Here is a 24,761-nt window from a genome sequence, read left to right as displayed (position 1 = left end):
ACCCAGCTGTGGAACTGTAATCAACAGAAAAATAAAGCTTGCATCTTTGCTGAGTCCTTCAGCATAAATATATTAGGCTTGTGCTCCAAAAAATATTTGGATTTTGATTGTAGAAGTTGTTTTTTACCTTAGCAAAATATGTCTGAGCTATTCATTGTTTAGAACAGAATTTTAAACTTGTCTAGATTGCTCAATATAAACCTTTCTACGGACCACCAGTTGCTAATGGAAACTCACTGTTAATTAAATAATTATACCCGAGTCATTTTGCTGGTGCTACAGCTAGGGAGAATAGACTAATTTAAATTATTAAACAGACTAAGCATTTTAACTTTCTCATGTTAGTTTATCAAACTTCATTTTACATAAAGTAAAATATGAATTTATGTCCAGTGCAAAAGGTTTCAATGTTTTCTTTATTTTAGTCTATAAAGTGGTACTAGACTATTTGTTGTTTTTAAAGTTTATCCTGTAGAGACTAACTTGGCTACCCACTGAAGTTTTTTTACTTATGGCAGGGGCGGGGGACCTTTTTTGGATCAGAGGCCACTGACCCACAGAAAAATCAGTTGGGGACCACACAAGTGAGAAGCAGAAAAATCTCCTGCAAAAAACCCCAATCCTCATTGATGTGGCCCCCAACTGAGACACCTCACTCTTCTAGTGCTCTAGCCCCACAGGACAAGGGAAGGCAGAGGGAAGATTTAAGTTCAGCGCTTTCCATAGGACAGATGTACATTTCTGGGATTCCAGGGTTAGTGGATTTTTGGGATCCCCTTAGGCTCTGGGGTGAAGACAAAAATAAGGGGTTCAGTATGCAGGACAGGGCTGCCAGTGAGTGGCATAGGGATAGGGGTACAGGATCTGGGCGGGAGGTGGGATGGAGGAGGGGGTGAAGAGGGCAGGGTCTAGAAGGGAGTTTGGAGGCAGGAGAGGGTGTGGGCTGGGGGTACAAGTGGGAGTTTGGGGGCAGGAGCGGTTGGGGGAGTAATGCAGAAAAGGTGAGAGGGTGAGAATGCAGCCTAATAGCTGCACATTAAAACCCTTGTGGCTGGTTGACTGTTGTGCAAATGGGCTGAAATTGTCATTTACGCACAAGGATAAAGTGCAAAGAAGATCGTGCTGTGATGGGGAGGAAGGGAAGCAAAAGAGTGAAGAGTAAAGGAAAGTGAAGCTTCTGCAAAGGAAACTTTTATTTCCCCCCTCCCCCGACATCTTCCCTCTGTTTCAGCCTTGCTCCCCTCAGCCTCATGATTCCCTCCCCAGCCTGATCCCCTGCATTGTCCCATCCCCCCACAGTGCTGCCTCTGCCTCTCCCATCCTGCCCCCGCATTGTCCTTCACTCCTCTTCAAACCGCCACATCTCTGTTCCCCTCAGTGCACTCACTGGCAGGGCAGCAGCACTGGGACTCGCAGCCCTTGGGAGCAGCGCTGAGGCGAGTAGGGGTCAGGGGAGGGGCGGGAGTGACAGTCACTTCCCTGCTCAGCCCAGCCCTTTGCCCAGGGCTTGCCCCTCATCAGCAGGCTGCCGCTCCAGGCACAGTGGGGCGCTAGAGAAGGGGCTCCTTGCCTTCACACCTCCCAAGGAGTAGAGTGGCACAGCCTGGGCCCCAGCACCCCACATGTTACTAGCTACCCAGCCCTGATCTGCGGAGCCCTGCCCCCTCCAGAAGCAGGAGGCAGAGCCTATAGAGCGGGGGTGGAGGTGGTGCTAACCCCTTAGATTCCAGGAGCTGAACACCCTGGCTGGAAGGGGTAGCCACACGGACATGTATGTGCTCCACTCTCACCCCAGAGCTGGCGCTCCAGTCTGCAGCTGTGCCGCTGAGGCTCAAGTCACAGCACGGGTTCCCTGCTGCTTGGGGCGTGGGGGAGGAAGGGGCTGAGCTCCTGCCCCACATGCGACCAAAAATTAGCTTGCATGCCATTTAGGGCACTCGTGCCATAGGTTGCTTACCCCTGCTCTAGATTCTGATCTGTTCTTAAGTACAAATAGTGAGTCTAGAAGCAGACTGAAATCCCATATGTCTAAGGTAATATAAAGAAATGCTAAAGTATGTTTTCTAAAAAGTTCAATTGCAAGTTTACATGTCCCCCTAATGAGAGAAAAAGCAAATTCCATTGACCAGATTCTTTCTTGTCAAATCATATCTGAAGATCCCAGAGGTGTTCATATGTCCTAGAGATGCATTGTATCACATGCTTTTTCTTAAATAAAAAGATTATGAAGAAAAGCATTACTGGATTATTTAAAGAAGGCAGAGGTGTAGAAGCTAGTGTCTATTCATTTGAATAACTTTCCTCTAAAGTCTGACACAAAAAGTTCAGTTTCTCTTTTCGTAACAAATGATCCTAAGGCCATAGAAATCAACTAGAGTCCATACACTGAGTTGTTTGAGCTTTGGATTAGGCCCATGAGATAATATTTTCAAAAGGATCTAAACAATTTAGGTTTCTAAATTCTGTTTTCAAAAGTAATTTAACCATGTAGGATAATCATCCCACCGAATTTATAAGAGACATGGGATTTTAAGTAAAGCTGTGTAAATAATAGATTTTTTTTTTTTTTGCTTCATTGGCAAAATACTGAAAAATTAGAAGCAAAAAGTTTTGGGTTGATATAAAATTGATTTTTTTGAGATTTTTAACAAATTGAAATGTTGAAAAACTTGGGTTTGGGAAGAACTACACATTTTCTTTAGCCAAAAATGAAATGTTTCATTTTGATTGGGCTTTTTTACATTATTATTATGTAAACAAAACTCAAAGGATATTTTGAAAGTAAGTCACTTCAGATCAAATAATCAAAAGAGCTCATTATGTTTTACTGAGACAGCCTTTAGCCAATTCAGCATAAATTTGCAAAATATTTTGGTAAATGCAAATCTGCATATTTCCCTGTGAAGAAAAAGTTTTGGGGCAAACTCTTTTACACAACTATTCCTAAAGTGACTTTTAACAATGGCATTTGGGTCCTTAGGTCACATAACTGCTTCTGAAAATTATTCATAGTATATTATGCTCAGATCTTTCCCTGCTTCCCTCCACCATCTCAACCATACTGGGTTGAAAGTAATTGGAAATACACTAAATGTTTGGTTTTTTTTTTCTTGTCTGGATGATTGAGTCATTGCAAATGACCATAAAAAATAATGGCTATGAAATTTCTGTTATTGTGTTGGTGAAACTATGCCTTGCTCTTAGGCTTTATCACATTTTTGTTCCAAATATTTAATTTCTTTATACTAGAAAATCAGAGCCAAGATCTATTTACTCGTGGTTAGGGAGTACTGACAGCTGAATGCCACAATATGTGACTCTTCATTTACGTTGAACTAATTTGAAACCTATGAGAGATGAGCTGAGGTGAAGTTTTCCAGTTCAGCATTACAAAATTCAAGACAGCAAGCAAACGGTCATAACACGCATTCTGTGACTCATCAGACAAATTGAGACCTAGTGTGTCAATAACACACAAGAATTGGTAAAAGGCCTTTTTATTGTTTTACACAAGGTTGGATTACTGTATATAGAGATAATGATTGCAGAAAGGTGAAGTTTCATATTTTCAGTGGTTGATTAAATGTTGCATCTTCATTGAGGAAAATTATCTAAGTTTGAATGTCCTGTAGTCCATCTTCCTGAAAGGATGTTATTTCATTCAGCATTTTGGGACAAATTTAGAACTAGATTAAAGTTTAACTGAATTCAGTAGAGACTTGGATAGAGAAAATATTAAATGTACTGTATTCTGAAATTAGCTGAATTCTCTCTCTCTTTAGGTTTATCTGAAATGTGTGTAAATCAGCCTTACTTTTTTTCAAGTATTTCGCACCATATGTTAGCTAACCATGTGGCTTCACACAAACCCTGAACAGTTTCCCATGCAGATTTTTTCCAAGGATGAGTCCATAACCATCACATATGCATCAGCAAGTTGCACAGATATACATAGAGTTTAAACACATGATTCCCAAGCCCCCCTGGGAAAATGCCCTTGTGAATCCACAGAGGGTCTGCAAAGTTCCAGTTTTGTGGTATTTCAGAAAACCAGGATTAGGTTCCTCTCATAGATCCTTTTTCCTCTCATATATGCATATCTTGGAGAGCCAATATTTGGACCTAAAAACACACCAGATGGTAATAGTAATATAAATAGCAATACACTGAACTGCAGAATAGAAAGTGAGTCCAGCAAAAGAAATATCATGAATATATATGTAAGAATTCCCATTACCTCAGTATTTGCAGTATTCTCTGTACTCATACTTTACTAACATATATTAGAGGGAAGTACTGAGATCCTGGTTGTGGTAATAAGGTTAATGAATACTGTTTAAGTACAGCCAATGTACAACACACCGGTAAGTTTCCAGAAGATTAGAAATGTAATGATGCTTTGCTGTACAGAATTGTGCAGGACATTCATTTATTACTGATGTAAAAACATCAAACCCTTATTGGACTGAGGATTAGATGATTGCTGGCCTACATCTTTTGCCAAAAACACAGTTTGGGCGTAAGAGCCCATGCGGGTACTAACTGCCTGAAATGGGTATAGAAAAGGCTATAACTTCATGTACCCCTATGTTGGCCAGTGAGCTGGCTGGATAAAAAGGGAAGCACACACTTTACCTTCTCCAGTGCAGCGACCACTCTGGCATGCTCTCCCTAGAAGCTTTGATTTAACTAGAATTACTGCTGAAAACTTGAGACTATCTCCTTTATACTCTAATGCACCTTTGTTTGCAAAGACACATTCCAGCCCTTACTGAAAGTAGGAATATAAGTTATAAAATCTACTTTCCATATCCTGTTTTACTAAGTATATTGACTGATTAAAAATAGTGCAGGCCACTAGTAAATTGTATGAAGATTTTAGCAATATATTAATTATGATAAATGTTTTCCCCAATCATGTTAATTGCTTGGTCTTTTTTAATAAATTAGTAAAGGCTACATGAAATGTCAGGAGATGTGTATATGCATTCAGGCTGGGAAATTATCTACATAATGGTTCCTGCATTAAGTGTATCCAAACCTAAGTTATGACATGGACTGGAAACATGATATAAATACTAAGAATAAGCAGTGGGATCATGGGGTAAGCATTAGAATGCGTTGATGAAACTTTCAAGGCAGCCTGCTTTTCGATTTGAGAAGACCTTTAATAGGATGCACAAGAACAGTCTTGTTAATATTAAGTGTTTCATCTTTTTTGACATCTCTTGCCCAAGGTTAATCAGACAGTAAAGTAATATACATTTGTGCAAAAAGGAAATGTCCACACTGCTTGTTTTTGCGCAAAAACCTCTTGTGCAAAAACGGACTGGAAGAGATTATGCAAATGAACCATGAGAAAATGCTAATCCGTGCTTCATTTGCATTGCCTCTTCCGGCAAAGTGTGTAGTGTAGCCATAGCCATATGTCATACTGACAGACTATATACTGAGTGACAGAAGTACTCAACACTTACTAAACTTACTAAACAGATGTATTTAAGAAAAAGCACTTAGCACAGTAAAATACTATGGTACAGTAATCCAAATACAACCATGTGGCTACTTTTGGTCATTAGTGACTTGTTAATAGTAACCAACTTATGTGGCATACTGCTGTAAGCACTGTGGCATATATTCAGTCTCTCACAGGCAGCAGCCTAAAAAAATCATCAAATTCAATAGCAAATTTTGGAGGAAAAAATCATGCTGCCAAGGATGGCTTGGAAAGTAGCCAAGAAAAATGATAAATGACAGTAAGAAAATGCAATAATAATGTAATGGGTTTGCATCTTCTTGTGCATAGCAGTTCATATGAATTCATTAACTGTATGTTTCCAGGCTTCTCCTATACCCATGTCTGTTTCTACTACTCTGAGGATATAATTTTTAATGTAGAGCTGCAGAGTATGAATGGCCCTTGCAATGAATAGTTTTAAGCCTATACAACACTTTAGCATGTATAATAACACTTTAATTACTTGCAGGTAATAAAGTGATAGGGAATAGTCAGCATGGGTTTGTGAAGAACAAGTCATGCCAAACTAATCTGATAGCTTTCTTTGATAGGATAACGAGCCTTGAGGATAAGGGAGAAACGGTGGATGTCATATACCTAGACGTTAGTAAGGCATTTGATATGGTCTTGCATGATATTCTTATTGATAAACTAGGCAAATATAACTTAGATAGGGCCACGATAAGGTGGGTGCATAATTGGCTGGATAACCGTAGTCAGAGAGTTAATGGTGCTAAATCCTGCTGGAAAGGGATAACAACTGGAGTTTCACAAGGGTCAGTTTTGGGACCCGTACTGTTCAATATCTTCATCAATGATGTAGATATTGGGATAGAGAGTACGCTTATTAAGTTTGCAGATGATACCAAACTGGGTGGGGTTGCAATTTCTTTGGAGGATAGGGACATAATTCAAAATGACCTTAGCAAGTTAGAGAAATGGTCAGAGGTAAACAGGATGAAGTTTAATAAAGAGAAATGCAAAGTGCTCCACTTAGGAAGGAACAATCAGTTCCATACATACAAGATGGGAAGCGACTGTCTAGGAAGGAGCATGGCGGAAAGGGATCTAGGGGTCATAGTGGACCACAAGTTGAATATGAGTCAACAGTGTGATACTGCTGCAAAAAAAGCAAATATGATTCTAGGTTATATCAACAGGTGTGTTGTAAGCAAAACTCGTGAAGTCATTCTGCCACTCTACTCTGCACTAGTTAGGCCTCAGCTGGAGTACTGTGTCCAGTTCTGGGCGCCACATTTCAAGAAAGATGTGGAGAAATTGGAAAGGGTACAGAGAAGAGCGACAAGAATGATTAAAGGTCTAGAAAACATGACCTATGAAGCCAGGCTTCATGAACTGGGCTTGTTTAGTTTGGAAAAAAGAAGATTAAGGGGGGACATGATAGCGGTTTTCAAATATCTTAAAGGGTGTCACAAGGAGGAAGGAGAAAATTTGTTCCTCTTGGTTTCTGAGGACAGGACAAGGAGTAATGGGCTTAAAGTGCAGCAAGGGAGGTTTAGATTGGACATTAGGAAAAAATTCCTAACTGTCAGGGTGGTCAAATATTGGAATAAATTGCCAAGGGAGGTGGTGGAATCTCCGTCTCTGGAGATATTTAAGAACAGGTTAGATAGACATCTGTCAGGGATGATGTAGACGGAGCTTGGTCCTGCCTTGAGGGTGAGGGGCTGGACTCGATGACCTCTCGAGGTCCCTTCCAGTCCTATGATTCTATGATTCTATGTCTGTACATGGCTGGGTGCACAGAAGAAAGCAGATAGGCAGGTTTTATTACAGTTTGCTTTGTGATGGAAGATCAGTATGTCAATGAAAACTCTGCTGAGGAGCACTTAAATGGAAGAGAGAAAATGTAAGCCATGTCTAGACCCTGAACTTGATCTTGCTTTCCTTGAAATCAGTGAGAATTTTGCCTATCTCAGTTTCAGTTGGAATAGAAAAGGGCTCTCTAAGGACTGCTAATCATAACAATACTAGTTTGAATACTTTTGTCTCAGTGTTTAAAAGTTATTTTAATTTTTTAAAATGTTGCTAATGCAATCTCTAGACATAAATCCAGACCAGTATTCAAGCCACACAAGGTAACCTCCATCTTCCAAATGATAAAAAAATCCTCACAATGAGGACTATGATATTTCCAAAAAGTTCAAAAGACAGTTAGATTCTTAAAACCAGCTTTTTTGGTAAATATCCAAAGGCCAGATTCTGCTCACTTACCACTATGCAACCCTGTTTACTTGAATATTGCATGGGTGTAAGTTAAGGATAATTAGCCACTATGTCAGTAGTTCTCAAACTTGAGATACCGCGACTCCCCTCTAAGTTGCTTGCAACCCCCCGAGGGGTTGGGACCCACAGTTTGAGAAACACTGCGCTATGGGTATGTCTAGACTACATGGCTCCGTCGACGGAGCCATGTAAACTAGTTTACCCGGCATAGGCAAAGAAGTGGGGATTTAAATAATCCCCGCTTCATTAAAATAAACATGGCCGCCGCGCAGTGCCGACCATCAGCTGATCTGGCACAGTACGGCAGTCTAGATGTGTCTCTGTCGGCTAGAGAAGCCTTTACCGACCGATCCTGTAAACCTCATTTCGCAAGGCATAAGGGATCGGTCGGCAAAGGCTTCCCCAGCCGACAGATCCGTGTCAAGACTGCTGCACTGTGCCGAATCGGCTGATCATCGGCACAGCGTGGCGGCCATGTTTATTTTAATGAAGCGGGGATTATTTAAATCCCCGCTTCTTTGCCTATGCCTGGTAAACTAGTTTACATGGCTCTGTCGACGGAGCCATGTAGTCTAGACATACCCCAGGTGAATAGTCACACTTTGCTAAGCATGTAGAAGGTCATTTGTACTCTGTCAGGGTATGTCTACACTACCCCGCTAGTTCAAACTAGTGGGGGTAATGTAGTCATCCGCAGTTGCAAATGAAGCCCAGGATTTGAATTTCCCGGGCTTCATTTGCATGAAGCTGTCCGGCGCCATTTTTAAATGCCGGCTAGTTCGGACTCCGTGCCGTGCGGCTACACGCGGCACGGACTAGCTAGTTCAGATTAGACTTCTAATCTGAACTAGCTGTACACCTCGTTCCACGTACAGCTAGTTCAGATTAGAAGCCTAATCCGAACTAGCTAGTCTGTGCCGCGTGTAGCCGCGCGGCACGGAGTCCGAACTAGCCGGCATTTAAAAATGGCGCCAGCTGGCTTCATGCAAATGAAGCCCGGGAAATTCAAATCCCGGCCTTCATTTGCAACTGTGGATGACTACATTACCCCCGCTAGTTCGAACTAGCAGGGTAGTGTAGACATACCCTCAAATAGGGAAAACAAATGATTTCAACTTTAGAGAGGGTGCGTAAGAATAGGAGATTTTTAACAGCTTGATTTCGCAGTCCTAACTAAAGTAGTTTTTATTGCTGTGGTATTCTTTGGGACCACATATGAGAGAGTCATAAGACAACTAGAACCAGAAGTAAGTATGTCTTGATGTATGTGTTGTAGACAATAAAGCATAGTCTTACTAAGAACTAATATTTTAAAACAAACATTCCAAAGTCCAGATAAATGTCCCTGCTAATGCCTTAGTTGTAGTATTTACATGATGTTGTGTTTATAATATTTATAGTACATGTGTTAATAAAACTACAGTGCTGAAATGCCTTGTTTGGGGGGGGATAGAAAAACCTAAACGTTTTCATAGTAGGAAAACAACAAAAATAGATTAAAATGCAATAAACTCCTTTATGTTTTACTCCTATTCAACATTTTTGTAGAAAGACTTCCTAATGATTGATTTATAATGGATGCAGATGCTGTTTTCAGTTTACCTATAGAACACTAGTGAAGCATATGATAGGTTGGATCACAAGTTCCCTTTGGGTTGTTACCCAGTGTGCTGATCAAGCCACTGACACCTGACTTCCTGCCCTTGGGTTCCATACCATCCTCTTGTTAGCCTAGGCACAGAATTGCAGTTACTATCCTGAAGAGCAATACAGAGGATGAACAAACTCAGCACTGGGAGGGCTCAACTATAGGGTGGCTGACAGCACCTAAGAGCCCAACCCCTAAAAGGGACTAAACCCCCAAATAAATGTGTTACTTTGTCTAAAAGTTTTACATAAAACTTATAAGTTTGCCTTCTTTTTCAATTAAAGAAAGATATGCACAGTGCTTACTCCCTCCTCCCAATAGTGCTTGGTCCTGCCATGAAGGCAAGGGACTAGAATCGATGACCTCTCAAGGTCCCTTCCAGTTCTACTGTACCATGATTCTATTATTCTAACAGTGGTTCCTTTACATTCCTAATGGAACTCTGAGCATTCCTATAATTTTTCATGCCTTATTCATCACAGGCCCTTTTCTGTTAAACTCAATGATAGAATTCCCATTGACTTTAATGGGAGAAGCAGCAATCTCCATACCTCCATCAAAGATGGACCAGACCTACGTAGAGCCCTTCTTTAGTGCTTTTTAAATTAGATTGTGGGATTAGAGGAAAATACTGGGAGACATGAGATTACGCAGGACTAAGACACATTTACAAATTGAATAATACATAATTAATTTCTAACCTGTATGTACAGAACATCAGCCTTACATTGTTTATTTTCAGATTTTTATCAATGCAGAAATAAGATGTTCTCTATTCATGTCCATATTCCATAAATAAATTGCTTGATAGTACAAGCTATTTGATGAAAGAGGAGATTCTATTCTAGGCCTTTTAGAGACACAGGCCTGAAGCTGAAGCTCATGAGAAAAGGTTTCTAAGGTGGTTTTAACTTACCTTTGTGCACCCTGAAGATTGTTGGTGGTTGGAGTGGTTCCCAGTATAACTAAGTCCTAAGAGCATGTATAAAAAGCAGCAGCCCTGCTCAAAGTCTCTGAAGTACTGTGTGCTGTGGCCCTACCCTAACATGCCCCTCCTGCCCTGAGCAACATCTCTCACATTAGGGATTGGGAAGAGGGTCCCCAGAAGCTCAGGCCTGAGTCTTTCTACTTAAGTTTCTGTACCAGGAGGCTCTCACCTGGCTGGATCTGAGGTTTTAAAAAACCTTTTTTTGTCATTCTTGCCCCTTTACCCAATGTCAGTAATATAGAGGGGCCAGAACAAATGTGAGGGCCACATACAGGTGACTGACAGCTTCCGTGAGCCCCCACGCAAGGTTGTGGGTGGGGGCCTTGGGTAGAAGTGGCCCTCAGAGCTGTGCAGAATGTGCAGAGTGGTGCTCTGGAAGCTACTTAAAGGGCCCAGGGCGCCATCTATCACCTTGCTGCAGTAGCCCTTTGAATCACCGGGCCTCAGGGCTACAGCCTCCTTTGCCTTGCCCTATCGAGGGGCCTGGTCACATGCATAGAAGTGTTTTTGTTTTTATTGACAGAACTATTAATTATTTACTTTTGCATTTTAATTAATAAAAATTGTGAGACTGAATCTCTTACTTACCCAGAAGTAAATTAGGAGCAACTCCATTAAGGTAAATAGAGCTAAGCAGGTGGTTTAATTGATGTAGTAAAAGGGGGTGAGATTTAAAACTGATGTGAGGGGAGATTCTGACTATTTATGTTTATAATTTGTGAAAATTAACTACTAGATTTTGTCATTCTCAGTCCTGCTCTTTTAACCAGAAAACCATCTTCCTCCATTTTCTCCTCATGGCTAAGGAATGAACATGCAACAAGGTCACCAACAAATGAGTCAACCTGGTAGTTACCCCCTTTTGATCAGTGTAGCCTCTTGCCAGAAATGTTCCTTAAATGCCAATGGAAATGCAATGTGCACTGCTGAAATCAATGTATGCAGAAATAAAATTAGTTTCACAGCCTCAAAATAAAATGTCCTTGGAGAAGGCTAGGAATAAGGAAACAGACATTTTGATTGTTTTTCACTCCTATCAGACTTTCGTAGAAAGGTAGTCATACAACTAGCTAAAACGGGATCCTGTGATTCAGCCAACTTGCTGTATGTATAAATCAAGCTGTGGAAACATGTTATCCAGCTTCAGACAGTTCTATGTGCACATGAAGACATGAAGTATTTTTGCTTTATACCGTAAAACCTCCAGTTCAAACTATTTTTAGGTGTTGGATGAAATACTTAGCCACGTTAATGACATTTTTAAAAATCAAGCACTAGGTCCAGAAATTTAGTTACAAAATGGCAGCTATGACTTTGTTTTTTGTTTCCTCTTAACAAATTTCTTCCGTTCTGCTAAAACAAATCTTTAATTTAGGCACAATAAAACATTACATTTACCTAAATGCCTACTCCCAGATAGCCAGAAATAAAGTGGGTGTAGATTTGCTCATTTTAACACACAAATTACACAAAGATATGCTGCTTCCATTTTGTCCATACATTATCAAGTGGTACACAAAGCATTACTGTGTCCCACAGTATTATTACATCGGTACCACAGAGGAAAAATTGCTACATTTGTTCATTCTCTCTCTCTTTCCTCTAACTCTTTCTCTTCTCCCCCTTCCATACCATGCATTATTTCTGCCATCTTATCCTTCCTCAAAGCAGTTGTATATATTTTTCTTTTTTTGCAATTTTCAGTTTATTGAAATGGAAAGAAAGCAATAGGAAAAATTAACATAACTGCAAATGTGGGAAGGAATAGTATTTGTAAATCAGTTTTCTGTGAGCATTTTGTAAAGAATACAATAGGTGAATAGCAGAGTAAAGAAGGTGTATGAACTTAGGAAGTCCTTTGGCATTTATACAGGCTTCCCACAAGATTTACTGAGTAGAAAAGTGTATAATGCATTAAAAAAAAGTGAATCCTTCTCTTTTTTTCTTGTTCATTGAAGCTATCACTCCTTGTCCATCAGACCTCCATATGGAATTTAAAAAGTGGTGGTATTCTCTCACGCCCAAACTCTACTTCGTTAGCATATGAATGTCCAACAGATTGTTTGAAGTAACAATTAGGAGAACAATAGATAAAGAAGGAAATTAGAGACAGCAACTAACACCTGGGAATTAGGGCTTAAACAGCTTTCTTTTACATACTGATTAAAAGAAAACTATAGCAAATACATGTTGACTGAAAAACGTGGTACAGAAGTAGTGTTAAGTACATAATGCATGGCTTGGCTGTCACTTTCAGTTATACTACATAGCTCACTCACTGCTTTGCGTCATAAGGGACTGATTCTGCTATCTTTGTGCACACCAAACTCCTGTTGACTACACGGAGTGATAGACATGTATAAGGGCTGCAGGATTTCAGGAGAAATATCTTAAAAGTGTTGGAGTGATGTGGATGATATAGGCATCCTGTCAAAATTTGCCACATGCATCTACTCCAGGGAAACAATTGGAAAATATTATGATTTGTAAATATGTAAATATATATTCTTGTCAGGAAGCAACTATAATTGTAATATCCTATAATCAACAGTATATGATGGCTTTCTCCCAGGGATCTTTGTGAAAATGATATATGAACCTTGCTCGGGTAACTTTTGTTCTTGTAAAATTTTACATCTATGGCACAGTATGAGCAGAATTATCTTATAGCATTCTCTCAAAGACGACAATCAGTACATGCCCTTGGTTTATAGTTAGTTGTTTCTGTTGTAGGTTACAGTCTGAGTGGCCATATTTTCCAAATAGAAAATGGGATATTCCACTGAGCTATCCCAAGCCTTCCTCACCTGCACTGGGCTGTCCTGAGCTTCCCTTCCACGTTGGGCTGCCATAAGTGTGCCACTGAACCCTACATACCCCCTACCCCCCAACAAGCTGGGTCTGGTGTCACTGCTCACTTGAGCCCTGTCTGTCCTAGACCTCCCCCCCGCCAATAATGCTCCCTCCTCTCCACCCCCGCCCCTGGCATGTTCCTCTGTACCCCACTCTTTCACAAAAGTGAGTACAGTAGTTGTCCCGTTTGCTCTTGACAACTTATTAAGACTCTCCTACTTATTTTGACTCCCTGAGAAAGTGGACTGTTGTATAAGTGGTTTTTTATCACAAACAATTACATCATATTTAGGTTGCTTCCTGTCCCAAGAGACCAGTCACTTACCCAGATCAGTTGGGACTCTAGATCTTTCACCAAAAACAATGCTGGGAGCCAATTTTATAGTAAATTAACTAAATGTTTATTAGATAAGACAAGGAAATGAGAGTTAAGAGATTAATGCATGTCAGATATAGACATTTGTAACTCCGAATGGTGGCAGTGATGTAATAAATTGCCACTTTTCCAAAAGGCTTTTCTAGGATACCCAGAAGCGGTCTGAGGACTTTTGCTTTGCATCTGATACACTTCCCTGTAAGGGTACATCTAGACTACAGGGTTTTGTCGACAGAAGTTTTGTCGACAGATACTGTCGACAAATCTTTTGTCGACAAAGAGCAAGCTTTTGCTGAACTACATTCAGTTCTGTCGACAAAGCAAGCTGCTTTGTCGACATGGCAGTGTAGACGCAAGGACAGTTTACATGCAATAACGCTTTCAGAAGGCGTTATGCCTCGTGAAATGAGGTTTACCAGCGTTGACAAAACTGCTGAGTTCTGTTGACGTTATGTCGACAGAACTCAGTGGTATTGTGGACGCAGGTATAGTTTTGTTGACAAAAGTCCACTTTTGTCGACAAAACTCTGTAGTCTAGACACACCCTAAGAGTGCAAACAATCCAGAGATCCAGGATTTTTCTTTGAATCCATACATATAGCTCCTTCTCATAAAAAAACAGTGTAGAATGTCACTACCCACATGGGTTTTTCCATTGATAACAGAAAGTGAGACATGCATTTTGAGTCTTTGACCTCTGATCATCACACACACTGACCACTTGTTTTGACGATAGAACTTTTCTGTTAAAGTTCTTACATTTCACAAGGCTTTTTCTCTCACCTGATGGGTTATTTAGTTAGAGGGGTATATACAACATAAATGTTTACTACAACAATGTAATGGGATACAGATAAGTAAAATCAATGCAAGTAACACTCCACTAGCTTTCAAGAGGTTTAAACATCAATCACACTCTTATACATTTAACAATCATTTTGATCTATACTAAATATAGATCAGGAATGAGCTGATACCTCATCTGCTAATGTCCCATCTTGTTTGTGGATTCACTTTTTATTTTTTTGTTACTGATGTTTTTCTGTTTTATTTATTTATTGTAGATTTGGTTTATGGATACTACAGACAGCAGAGAAAAATGATTGAAGAGATTGACTGGTCCTATACAGGTAAATACTTTATGTGATTGAAGAAAATATTTTGATTTGATATTTCACATTCACTATTATAACTCCTGGAGCCTGTAATATAGCTGTTGCTAAAATTGAACTGGCAACTGAGTTATATATACAGAGTTTGAAATTAAGTCTGCAAAGTTTCAGGAACAAGTTCTGATTCAGCAATGGTAGAACACGCTGGATTTTGTTTTCATTGATTGTTACACTAAAAAAGGTATGACCTTATTAAGTGGTGTTTTAATATGCAACTACCTTTAAGACTTGAGTTCTCACCCTCTATTGTTAAGTGCTTTTTCTCTTCACCTTTATATTACAATTTGGGGACTACGCAAGGCAGACAGGCCACAACTGGCTAGGTCTTAGTTGAAGGTTAGCAAACTTACTTGCTCAATGACCACTACTGGATTCTGTAGGATTCAGCTTCAGAGCAGCTGAGTATCTTTTCCACCAGCTACCACACTGGTTAACCATCTTCACGATCATTCAGTCTGGCACAGAGCTCCTATCTGTGGCAGGAAAGGATATTAGTGCTGCTTTGGATTTACCCATTTGTGTTTAGAATGGAGTGAATAACAGGTGACTATAACTTATATACACAGGCTGTATAAAAACTTCAGGATTTGGCTCCCAGATTTTGCTTGAAAACACTGCTGTCTTTCAGATATATTGAAATGATAATTTAGTTCTAAAATGTTACTTACATCTTACCCAGAACCAATTTTAAAAATTCAAATTAACTTACTGTAGTTGTACATAGCCACATACTTTTTTTTATAGCTTTAATTTGTTTAGTCACTTTCAAAAGGTACCACTTTACGCCTTTTTGCCAAGAACCTGGCAAATTTCAGCTTTTATTATTTTCAGTTCAAAAACTTTCTGAAGCCTCAGATAACTTTTCAAATCTTCCTATATCTAAAAAATAGATATAAACTGATTTTAGTCTCTATCTTTCAGTTTGTAAAACAAAACGTTTTCTTCCAGGGTGAAACATGTCTAACAAGTTTGAGCCTAAAGAGAATTGAAGCAGGCAAGTTATAAACTCCTTAACAATGAGTTTATAATGGAAATACCTACTCAGACATGTTGCATTGTGGCAACCAGCGGTGAAATCAATCAGCACAACATTCCTTATTCAAAATCCTTCTCTGCCTTTTGTAAACATTATTCTGTATAAAAGAAGTAGGGTTGATCGCAAAGAATACATACACTCAGAGGTCAAATCCTAATCCCTGTGCCAATTACTAGAAAAGGGCCTTTGCACAGGGGGTCAATATGGGGTTCAGTGAAGGTCTGAACCTCCATTTAGGCCACGAAACATCATCAGAGGTTTTTTGCAGCTGCTACTACTCCCTCAGGACTGCAGTAACACTTCCAAACTGAGGGCACCCTCTCTGCCTGAAATGTTTATGGTTGCATTTATACCTTGAAGATGGACAGACTTATCTGTGAGCAGTTTATGAGTCTGGGAACACATTGCTCAGCTAAATTGCATTGCATGAGGCCTTCTAAGATGCAAGGCACCATAGTCTTTCTCACGTCATTCTTGGTCTTATATTTTCAAGGTATCTCCATTTGAATGCATTTGTTGTTACTAAACTTGCATTTGCCTAGGTACTCAATTTTGCCAGCTCTCATGATTTTATCACAATTCTCATGAGTGATGTGTTCCTTAAAACTCCAGCTCCTGGAGTCAAGAGGTTATATGACAACTTTAGGTTTCATTTTTTAAAAAGTAAGTTTCTAGCTTGCACGGTTCTAGAGAACCACATAAAAATGTAACAAACTGGGTGTGGTCTAAGGCTCAAAAGCAAGAAGGCAAATAAAAAAAGAACCCAACCTTTATTGAAGTTCAACATTTTTAAGCTGCTCACATGAATTGTTGAGGCCTGACTCATGATTTCTGAGTTTTCAGGATGACAATGCTATGTATGCACAGGCCTGTTTATATATAGAAACTAGGGCTTTGGCACATAAACTTGCATGTGGAGCTTTGGATATGCAGCCCAAACTGAGAGAATGTACACATTCCTTTAGTCAGACACAAATTATGCTTGGATTTGATAGCCTTGAATCCTGAGCACTATAGAGTCTGCATCTGTTGCTTTGTGGGAATAGTTGCCAACTTTCTAAATGAACAAACCTTAACACAACTTCCTTGTCCCTCCCCCAGTGCTCCATGCCCCACTCATTCCACCCTCCCTCCGTCCTTCACTCTCTCCCACATTCACTCACTTTTACAAGGCTGAGGCAGAGGATTTGGATGTATGAGGGGGCATGGGCCCTGGAGTGGGGGGAGAGGTAGGGCTGACGGGTTTGTAGTTGGCATGGGGTTCCAGGCTGCACCTAGGGAGGTGGTTGGGTTACAGGATGGGATGTGGGCTGTGGGCTCTGGGAGGTACTTTGGAAGCAGGAGGGGACTCAGAGCTGGGACAGGGGATTGGAGTGCAAGAGGGGGGTGAGAGACGCAGGTTCCGTCCAGGTGACACTTTCCTCAGGCAGCTCCCAGAAGCGACTGGCATGTCCAGCTCCTAGGGTCAGGGCTGTCCAGGCAGCTGTATGCCTGGGTGCAGGCAGGGAGTGCCCACAGCTCCCATTGGTTTCAGTTCCCAGCTACTGGAAGCTGCAGACTCAGCATTTGGGGAGGGGCAGTGTACCCCAAACACAGAGTCTGCAATTTCCATTGGTCAGGAACTGAGGCCCAACTAATGGAAGGAGCTGGGCATGCCAGTTGCTTCTGGAAGTTGCATGGAGCCAAGGCTGGTAGTGAGCCAGCCTTAGCTCCGCTGCACTGGTGTCTGGACTTTGGCGTATTAAAATCTCTCAGATTGTCTTAAATCATAGAATCCTAGGGTTGGAAGAGACCTCAAGAGGCTATTGAGTCCAAATCTCTGCTAAAAGCAGGACAAAGCCCAGACAGGGCTTTATCAAGCCAGGACTTAAAAACCTCTAGGGATGGAGATTCCACCATCTCTCTAGGTAACCCAGTCCAGTGCCTCACCATTCTTCTAGTGAAATAGTTTTTCCTAATATCCAGCATATCCCTCACCGCAGCTTGAGACCATTGTTCCTCATTCTGTCACCACTGAGAACAGCCTCTCTCCATCTTCTTTGGAACCCCAATTCAAGTAGTTCAAGGCTGTTATCAAATCCCCCCTCACTCTTCTCTTCTGTAGACTAAATAAGATCAAATCTCTCAGTCTCTCCTCATAAATCATGTGCTCCAGCCCTCTAATCATTTTGTTGCCCTCCACTGGACTTCCTCTGATGCATCCACATCCTTTCTGTAACGTGGGGCCCAGAACTGGATGCAGTACTCCAGATGCGGCCTCACCAGTGCCAAAGAAAGGGAATAATCCCTTCCATAGATCTGCTGGCCATGTTCCTACAATTGCACCCCCAATCCCATTAGCCTTCTTGGCTACAAGGGCACACTGTTGACTCATATCCAGCTTCTCATCCACTGTAATCCCCCAGGTCCTGTTCTGCCAAACTGATACTTAGCCAGTCGGTCAGCTAGAACTCAGAGAAGGAATAGTGACACAGAGATGTCACTTTGTTTACCCCTTATTCACAAGGAAGAATTCTCAACTCTCACTCCTGACCAGCTGCAAATCATAACCCCATGCCACCCCTTACCTGTGTGCCAGCTTAAATTAGGTTTGCCTAAATATTAGGAATGCAGAGCTAAGGCTCCACCCATTCCCTACTCCTCTCTGTGCATTTTGTAGCCACTTGTTTGGTAGTGGGAGCACTCTTCCCTATGTCTGATGTGGGAAAGCTGCACTGGCATGTTGGGCAGGGGGGAGAGAGGAGGCAGGACCTTACTCTCATTTATACCTTTATGCAAACTGAAGATCTGTCTCTTATGTCATATTAAAATTGCAATCTAACCACAATTTAAATACCATTTTTAATAGGATGGTTTCCTCAGTGAAAGCCAGCTAATAAATTCCTTCCTTCTTCCCAGGACTAAGTGAGAAATGGCAGAGGGTTGACACATAGGAAACTTAGTAGCAGACAGTGGCTGATGAAACTAGGAAGCATTATGGAGTGGGTACTGCACGCTCCAAAAGAGGGTGCAGGTCACATCATTTTCATATGTTTATTCCTGCTGCTTAGGTACCTCAGCAATACTGGTATAATGTGATCAGACATGATATTTCTGTTGCCCCATAGGAAATAAATCATAGTGATAGTGTCCAATTCCACATATTATAATAATAAATGACCTGATAGATTAGTGCTGTAAACAACAAAGGAAAATCTATGCTCTTGCGCTTGGATGGGTCCCACTGTAATGAAAGTATTAGCATAAGAGATAAAAATAGTTTACTGGATTAGCTGATTTAAAAATGGCTCAGCAGAGGCTATCTTCATTTTTCTAGTAGGCTGTTTGCTTAGGAGGCTGTCCAAATGCTTCTTGCTTGAGAATGCATACCATACATTTGTGTCCTAGGGCACATCTACACAGCAGGGCTAAAGCTGAAATACATTACACAACTTGAACTACATCAATTGTGTAGCTTAAGTCAAAATAGCTTATTTTGGCTTTTGGCGCTGTCTACACAGCAGGAAGTCTGAGAGAGAGCACTCTTCCTCTGACTTCCCTTCCTCCTCATAAAATGAGGGTTATAGGAGTCAGAATAAGAAGTCCTCCAGCTCAACATTATTTTGACATTATGTTGAAATAACTGCTTGTAGTGTAGACACAGACTGTTATTTCAGAATAACATCAGTTATTCCGAAATAACACTGCTGTGTAGACATACCCCTGGTGGCCAATGTGTTGATTGACAGCACCAACATTTTGTCTGTCAATTCAGTGGCTCATTAATTAAAAAGCCTATTACCTTATTATGTGGGTTTTGGCAGGCTGACAATTCAACAACAGAAAGTACAGCATTGCATGCTTGCTGGGGTTTCCTCTGGTATGCAATTACATGCAAACATTATTGGGTATGGGCAAAAAGCCACCATTTTATCCTCTAGATGGACTGTGTTAATGAGAAACAAACAGAGAACATTGTTTAAAACAAATGAGAAAATAACTACATGTATGTTGTTCTCTGGCCCTTATTTTCCTATATAAGCTATGGTTCAAAAGAGCTTGTTTATTCAAATGGAAGCTTCCTCTTTTGTTACAGTAGGATTGGTTGTTGCACACAGAAAAGAAGGTTCATGACAGCAAATTACAGCTTATTTAACTTTGATGCAATCAACAGTTTTTAGTATAAATTGGGTGGAAAACTTAGTACACGGTGCAGATATTGTTTATAAATTGGGTCCTTGTTTGGTTGCACGTGGCCCTTCAGTCTTGGCTGCCTATAGCAGATTCTAGCAACAAAGATACAAGACGTGACCCATGGATGATCTGAGCTCTTGTTTGCCCAGTTTGATAAAGTTCTATAATTTTCTGCCCCCTGATGATTTGCAGCTAAGACTGCAGTGATCTGTTTGCCAAAATTTGCTGCTCCAATGAGGCTTATCCTGTCCCCACTTATCCCCCATTGCTGCATACAAAGGTAATGGAGCACTTGGGTAATGCTCAGAATCAAGACATCATCTCATTAACTAGATCTTTTACAAAATGCTTCAGAGTTACAGATGGTAGAGAATGCAAGTGAGGATGTGGCTCTATTAAGCATGGTACTATTGTTTTGATGAAAATTTCATAGGCAACAACAAGGCTCAAAACGCTTGTTTTGTGGTGCCTGTTAGACATACGTGATGATAAAACCACATGCTTTTTCTAACCTTAACATCTCTGGGACATGCAGCAGTGTAAATGCACAAGCAGCCTGGGTTCATCTCATGCTAGAGTATGGGCAGTGGTTTAACATTGTTGCACTTCAAGAGGATAATGAATCCTCCTATACTCACTGAATTATTTCTCACTCATAAGTATACTCACACGATGTTAATCTAGCAAAGATGTGTGCTTGTGGAGTACTCATTTCTGAAATGTGCAGATGCTTAATGCAAAGTTATTGTGAGCCACAAACTAAAATAGATTTATTCATTGATGAACATCACATACCTGAGAACTCAGGATCTGTTCTGTCACCCTTACTTACGCTTATGGCAGTATCTTACTCCATGAGTAATCCCACTGGGTTGAGTCCAGTTATGAACTTCTTTTGTGTGAGCAGTCTCATTAGTTGCAGTGAGACTACTTGTATAAATGTTCACACCATGAAGAAGAGACAAACAGTTGATCCCTTCTGTAATTCTATGGCAAGTGAACTTCCTCATGGAACAAATTATGGCCCAGCCTATGAAACCTCATAGGGATAAAGCAGGTGTGGGGGTAAGCTAGCTCTCCAGTGGTCCTCTCAATCTCCCTTATCCCCAAGGTAGGTGGTTTAAGCAGGATCTGCATGCCTGATACATCCCCAGTGAACGTGCACGAGGAGTAGATAGAGGGTGGGAAGGAGCACAGACAGGGCATGGTATGTTTTAATATTCTACCCTGTGTAGTTTTGTGGACCTCAAAGGATCACACATATATTTTCCTCTTTATTTGTGTCCCTTTTTATAAGATCCAATTTGAGGCAGATGAGCAGCTGCTTAGATTGACAGAAGAGATGGGAGTATGGAATATTGCCTACTGACAAAAATGTCCATCTTTATTTATTACTATTTTTGAACATCCTTAAAGATTTGCTGCAGCTAATTTGCATATTGAACAGCACAGGGAACAGTACTTATATCTTTAAAAATAAAAAGACCTCTATGTTTCTTCTTTCAGTAGGGTGCTAACTTACTCCTGGGCCATACCTGCACCAAATGACAATACTTCACTATAAGCCAAAGCTACGCCTACTAACTAGATCTTCCTCTCCACTGCAGCCTGTTTGCTGGAGGGAGAGGGGGAGTGTCTAGATCAATGAATCAGGGCCCAAGATCCAGATAAGACTGCACAAGGACAGACTATGGCTGTCTTACTCTCTTCTGTGTCCTATTGCAGGTGCTCAGGGTAGGGAACAATTGTGCCTCTAGAGAATATTTTAAAGACTTTTTCAGACCACATTCATGTAACTCACTTTTTGGGGGTCATAGATTGTGTATTTGTCTTTTTTATTGCAATTCAGTCTGAGCAACTCAATATTTTCTATAATCTCTGTACATTTTTATATTTTCTTGTCTATAAGAGAATCTCCACCCAAAATTTAAATTCTAAATTTATTCATAGGCTCATGGATTTAAAGTATAGTGTTATGTTGAATAGTAACACTATAAAATGGAACTTTTTTACTCAACAGATCTGCCTTCTGTGCATATTTAGAGTCTTAGCTACTCATTGTAGTGTCAGGAATAAGTGTTTCCTGCTCTTGCTTCAGTTAGACCTTCAGATCTAATGCAATGAACAGGAAATGAGCTGGCTCCTATTCCTCCTTCTTGTGCACCAACAGCAGAATTGTTTGTTCCATACTGTTACTCCTGTCAAAATCTGTTCACCTGGAAGGGATTGTCCATGTGTCAGTAATGACCTGATTTGGTATACAGACTTTCTATTATTGTTGGTAACAAGGCATGAGAAGGCAAGAAACCAACTTGACTGACATCTAAATCTGACTATTCAGGGCTGGCAATAGGGAAAAAAAATCACTTGTAAGATGTGTACATTTGATCAGGAGTCATTGAGAGACAATAAATGTTGAAGTAGTTTGGGGGGGGGGAGTAAATATAAAGGGACAGGTCACTCCCTCCCATGGGAAAAGACACTGTAGGAGGCTCAGAAGAAGGAAACCACTCTGATGATCTTCTGGATATTTGTCCAATGTTGCTCCAAGCAAGGATGGCAAGGTTTGTCTCCCCCTCAGAACAGACAATGAATTGTGCCTACAAATTGCATCCATCCCCATTGATGCTTATGGATCCTAGAGGAGCCCTGGTAGCTATAGACACCCATGCCAAGGTCATGTGCCCCTGGACTGGACCCTTGAACTTTTCAGAACTCTCTTCCCCTCACTACTGCTCCAAGACTATATAGCTTAAATGGGATCAGATTCAAGAAGGCACTTCTACAGCTGTTGACTGGCCCTCAATTCCTCATGTAAGATGGGCACCTGCTGTGGAGGTGGTCCAGTGGAAAGCTGTTACAGCCTTGTGACAGACTGCTAGCTAAGCCAGAGCTCTACCACTACAGCCTGACTGAAAGGGGAAATTGAGGCCAGCTGAGCAGGCCGATGCCTGAGGGGCTACTGGGAAACAGTCGTGGGTCTCATTAATCAGAGGGCTAGGTAAGACATCCAGAGGGGAAGTGAAGGGGGGGGGGGGAGTCAGAGAGTGGCTGAATGTGGTCCCCAGCCAGAAGGAGTAGCTAGCTGAGTTTGTTGTGAACAAAGCTCTGTAAATAGAAGGTGGTGGGAAATTGGCAGAGAAAATAAAAGACACAGGTGATTGCACCAGAAAGGGTCTCTAGTTGATTTGTGGATCAAGAAGGGGTCCCAGGGCAAGGACCTTGCCACAAGCCTATAGCCGTGTGTATATCTCTTATATAATTTCCACAGGGATGAAGGGGGTTGACATATGTGTCCCCTGCCCCAGCTCCCCACTCCTTCTCCTATGTGGTCCCCAGACATGCAGAATGTCCTCTGCTGCCACAGAGCCCCTCTTTCAGGTGGAAGACATGCATAGTTCTTCAACACACTACTCAAAGGACAACGTTGGACACAGATTTAGATATTCATTTCCATGTTGTCACAGTTATACAGACAGTCCCCGGGTTACGTACAAGATAGGGACTGTAGGTTTGTTCTTAAGTTGAATCTGTATGTAAGTCGGAACTGGCATCAGCCGCTGCTGAAACTGATCAGTTTCAACCGCGGCTGAATCTGGACGCCAGTTCTGACTTACATACAGATTCAACTTAAGAAACCCAGGCGTCCCCAAGTCAGCTGCTGCTGAAACTGATCAGCGGCTGATTCCAGGAAGCCGGGGGCAGAGCAACTCTGCCTTGGGCTTCCTGTAGTCAGCCGCTGGTCAGTTTCAGCAGCGGCTGACTTGAGGACGCCTGGGGCAGAGCAGCTGGGGTGCTGCTGGATTGCTCCAGTAGCACGGCTCCTCGGCACTACTGGAACAACCCAGCAGCACCCCAGCTGCTCTGCCCCAGGCGTCCTGATTCAGCAGCTGCTGAAACTGACCAGCAGCGGCTGAATCAGGACGCCTGGGGCAGAGCAGCTGGGGTGCTGCCGGGTTGGTCCGGAGCAGCGCTGCGGGACCAACCCGGCAGCCCCCAGCTGCTCTACCCCAGGGGTAGGCAAGAAAAGCCTGGTCTGCTGGGGGGGGGGCACTAGTTGCACCCCGCCCCCCATCCCCCAGCAGACCAGGGAGACGCGGAGCAAAGCCGCATAGCACGCGGGCAGCGGGACAGTCCAGGCGCGCCGCGACTGTCCCACTGCTGGCATGCTCCAAGGCTTTGCTCCCCATCTCCCTGGTCTCCTAGTCAGATCAGGGAGACGGGGAGCAAAGCCTTGGAGCACGCCCACAGTGGGACAGCCCAGGGCTGTCCCGCTGTGGGCGTGCTCCATGGCTTTGCTCCCCGTCTCCCTGGTCTGCTGGTCGGGAGATGGGGAGCAAAGCCGTGGAGCACGCCCGCAGGGGGACAGCTCAAGCGTGCCCGGGCTCCCTGCAGACCAGGGAGACGGGGAGCAGCTTTTCTCGCCTGGAGGACGGGGGCGGCGGACTGCCGCCGCTCCCATCCTCCAGGGCGAGAAAAGCCCCGTTCATAACTCGGGGACTGCCTATACTCACAGTAAATCAGTTCCATGCCCTCCTCTGGGCTCTTCGTCCACATCCCAAGGACATTCTTAGGAGAAATTAGTCTGTAGCTGCTAAACCAACAGAATTCCTTGGAATTCCTCAGTCTGACTCATTCAGATCCTAATCCTAGTTTAGTAGCCACAAAAATACTGACAGCTCTGGCATGTTGACTGTTCCAGAATGTTTTTTATCAGTCTCCTCTTTCAACCATCATTACAGAGACCTCC

At 41.9% G+C, this 24,761-nt stretch overlaps 1 protein-coding gene across 4 annotated transcripts in view; it reads left to right on the top strand.

Moving 5' to 3' along the window:
* PTPRZ1 (protein tyrosine phosphatase receptor type Z1) overlaps window positions 1-24,761 on the top strand; it is a 194,457-nt gene that overhangs the window by 49,661 nt on the left and 120,035 nt on the right. For all 4 annotated transcript variants that reach the window (XM_014573372.3, XM_014573369.3, XM_014573371.3 and 1 more), the window contains exon 2: window positions 14,695-14,760. In XM_014573372.3, the coding sequence (XP_014428858.2) occupies window positions 14,695-14,760 (66 nt within the window). The remainder of the gene's footprint in view (window positions 1-14,694; window positions 14,761-24,761) is intronic.

The sequence above is a fragment of the Pelodiscus sinensis genome, chromosome 1 (genome assembly GCF_049634645.1).
Source record: "Pelodiscus sinensis isolate JC-2024 chromosome 1, ASM4963464v1, whole genome shotgun sequence".
Taxonomy (NCBI): domain Eukaryota; kingdom Metazoa; phylum Chordata; order Testudines; family Trionychidae; genus Pelodiscus; species Pelodiscus sinensis.
This window is presented reverse-complemented; position numbering and strand designations above follow the sequence as displayed.